This window comes from Lactuca serriola, chromosome 5 (genome assembly GCF_051521515.1).
Source record: "Lactuca serriola cultivar US96UC23 chromosome 5, Lser_US96UC23_V15, whole genome shotgun sequence".
Taxonomy (NCBI): Eukaryota; Viridiplantae; Streptophyta; class Magnoliopsida; order Asterales; family Asteraceae; genus Lactuca; species Lactuca serriola.
Genome location: NC_136412.1, coordinates 70,335,667 through 70,339,153, shown reverse-complemented (window position 1 = coordinate 70,339,153; position 3,487 = coordinate 70,335,667). Strand labels below are relative to the sequence as shown.

Genomic DNA, 3,487 nt, shown 5'->3' with positions numbered 1-3,487 from the left:
AACTGCTACGGAATCAAAATCGAAATTTGTTACTGGAAACTAGCAGTTGCGATATGGAGTTTAGAAGCAAACAAAATCGGTTGACGGAAAAAGAAAATAAAAATAGGAAAAATTCCCATATTGCCCCTGATGTGGAAAATAAAAACAGAAAGGATACATAATGCAATATATAGAACAATTATACCAGATTGACTATTTTGCCCTTGGTTTGATAAACAAAAAATGGGACAAGAAAACACAATGCAATATATACAACAATTATACCACTCCAATAACAACATAGCTAGAATATAAACCTGTTAAAAGGGGACAAACATTACAAAAGACTAGGAATACTAAGTTCCAGATATAAAAAACATTACAAAAGGCTATAGTGTTTTCTCCCATTCCAGTTCATAAATATACTATTCTAAATTAACAACAAGGAACTCCCCTTTAACTTTCCCTTTCAAGAAACATCCATCTAATTCGACATCGACTCCAATTTCAACAGTGCTTCCAGGGTTTGATCTCAAAATTTCATTACCATAGTCCCATATCCGAGCATAGTGATCAGTTAACTTGACATCAACTTCATATCCGAGCATTGTAAATTTCATTACCATCGTCCTTTCCTTTCTCAAATTCTTCATGTGAAGGGGTCCAATCATCATCATTAGATGATATTTCAGGGAATTCAATTTCTCCATGTACAAAATCATTCAAAAAAGGATCCCATATTGTCTTGTCCATTAAAGAAGCTACATACTCATCTTCATCGGAATCTAAAGACAACCCAAAAATACTGGACTCATCATCTGCTCCATTCAAACTCACCGTATCAACTTCATCTTCGGTATTTTAAGTTAGAAGTCATAGATGTTGGTTAAAGGCAACGAACCTGGACCAGATTTCAAGTCGATTTCAAAAAACAACAAAATAACAACGCAACATACAACACAATAACAAAATCATACATGCTAACTATATTACATAAGACAAAGAACCTGGATTTGAAGTCGATTTGAAGTTGACGAAGTGTTTGACAACGATTTTACTCCCCAATTCGACAAACCTTTCCCTCCTTCACGTAAAAAAAACATTTTTTACAGAAACGTATTTAATGTAGTTTTAAAGATTGGTCAATCTATTGATGGGTAATCCACGTCGACTTGTGAGAACGTGTAACCTAGGGTTACCAGATAAAATGGGGTTTTTATATGGTTTTGGAAATATTAATGGTTAATTTGTACAAAAAAAATTATATAGTGGCTTTTTTAAACATTGAGAGGTATAATATATAGGGGTTTTATGAGTTTTTCCCTATTTTTTAAAGCATAAACTCCGATTCGTAATTCTTAAAAGTGAAACCGAATCAGTGAGTCGACCCGGCAGCATATTTTGTTCTATTAGCCACAGCCACAAGAGTCGGTCCGAACCCTAGTCATCAGTGGTAGAGGCGCAGACATAGAGCAGGAGAAAGAGATAATCGCACACGCAAGATCCAATACAACAGTCTGTTCGCAAGTTCAGGTAAGCTTTTGATTAATCCACGAATGAAAAGGTTTTTTGATTTGTATCTAGATTTGTGACAACCCCCTTTTCATTTGTATGGTTTTTTCTCTTGATTTAGGGTTTAACATAGATTGTGTACATCTTCTCCAAATATATATGTATGTATGCATACGTATATCATATATTAAGCGCATCACCATCCGTTTTTATATAATGATCTCACCATGGAAGTTGGTTTCTTCAGTTCGCCATATGTATAACTCAATAGAAAATAAGTATAATTGCTGCATAAATTGATAAATGACATAAACAATTCGCTCTTGCTGAATTGTGTTTATATGACAGAAAATTTGACTAGATTAGCTTGCAGAAATGAAGGTGAGGTCATCAGTGAAGAAAATGTGTGAATTCTGTAGAACAGTGAAGCGTCGTGGCAGAGTGTTTGTTCTATGCACAGCAAATCCCAAGCATAAACAACGACAAGGTTTGTCAACAATTTCTTGTGATGAAGGTTCTTCACTCACATCCAGGTATTATTCCTTGTATTTTATATCTTTTATTTTATAAAATCTATTTCTGGGCTACAAAATATTTGGTTTATTTATATACTGGGATATACAAAATATTTGGTGTTCATGAGAAACCTTGAGTTTTAGGGATTGTTTGGTTGGATGAAATGAAATAAGAATGTAATGGATGAAATAAACAAGGTAATGGAATGAGTCATTCCTACCCATGATAATCACATTAGTAGTCATTCCAATTCCAATTCCTACATCAATGGTCCATTCCATTGCTTAAACATAGTAAAAATGTTTTCATCATTCCAATGAAATAAAATATTTAATTTACATTGCTATGTTTTTTTTAGAATATCAGAAATGCAAGTGGCTAGAAGCGATTATCAAGCTCCAAAATATGGCATTGGAGGCGGCTTAGCATCTGTACTAGTCGAGAGGAAGTTGCCTGCACTTTTTGCTGGGTGGAGAGTGAGCCTAGCGTCTCTGCTTCAGACACGTGCGAAATGATGATGATACGGACATTGTTGTTTTTAGACCTAATGTGATCTTTTGATTCTAAATGATGATAATTTTTTTGTTTCTTTTCTTTGATTAAAGCATTGGATTAAGCTCTTTTTTTATTGAATAATGAGGTCCGACATTGTATGATCGTTTGTTTTCGTCTTGCTAAGTATTGTATTGCAATTCTACATGTTTTATTTCGACAAGAGTTATTCTTTCAACAACCAATGAAATGCCCCACATTATCTTGTTATGACCATCATGTGAGATGTAAAGCAGATGGTGTAATCCTGTTAAAGAGCTTAATGTACATTAGAATTGGAATTTTTATGCTAGTTGGGACTCTGTGTTGGGTGTAAGTTAATTGCATAGTAGTTTGTTGTATTTGCCATCTTAGTTTAGAGTAAATGAAAAGAATCGTTCTTTGTCCAAGTGTTAAAATGCACATTGAGTACTTATTTTCAAAAATTAATTTGGACTCTCCTTTGTTTGGTTAAAATTTGCATGTTTCATCTTTCGTTTGTTTAAATTTACATGTTTCATCCTTTGCAAGATATGAAATGACTATAGCGTCATTTTTAATTTATTTTTTATACTTCTAATTACTTTTAATTATTCAAAAAAATAATTAAATTTTTGGGTCCACCAAACCCTTCTAAATAAAAACCCTTATCAACCCTTCTTTCCTCTAAAGTTTTGATAGATATCAAACATCACAACCACCAGGTTGTTTTTAGGAAGAAACAAAGTCATCGGAATTTGCTACAACCACCACCGGAAATAACTATTATATCGGTCCCTGAACAATACTCTGTCAATGAGTCGCTTGACCACAACCCTTCGCCATCGACGGACCACAACCATCCTCTATCTCTCTTTCCCCTTCTTTATTCTCCGATCTGTTGACTCCCTCTTCAATCTCCGGTGTGCACTCCATCCTCTCAGATTGACGTCACCTAGGCTCACTACAC

General features: G+C 34.3%; 1 protein-coding gene across 2 annotated transcripts; it reads left to right on the top strand.

Annotated features, from left to right (window-relative positions):
- Positions 1–1,347: 1,347 nt before the first annotated feature.
- LOC145052591 (Ribosomal protein L36) lies at positions 1,348–2,722 on the top strand. 2 transcript variants are annotated; one of them, XM_079000431.1, is made up of 3 exons: positions 1,348–1,512; positions 1,840–2,024; positions 2,366–2,722. In XM_079000431.1, exons 2-3 carry the CDS (start codon positions 1,867–1,869, stop codon positions 2,520–2,522), a joined length of 315 nt encoding a protein of 104 aa, XP_078856557.1. In that variant the 5' UTR covers positions 1,348–1,512; positions 1,840–1,866; the 3' UTR covers positions 2,523–2,722. The 2 variants fall into 2 exon arrangements, with proteins under 2 accessions (XP_078856557.1, XP_078856556.1); XM_079000430.1 differs by having other exon boundaries at positions 1,352–1,512; positions 1,865–2,024.
- Positions 2,723–3,487: the final 765 nt, after the last annotated feature.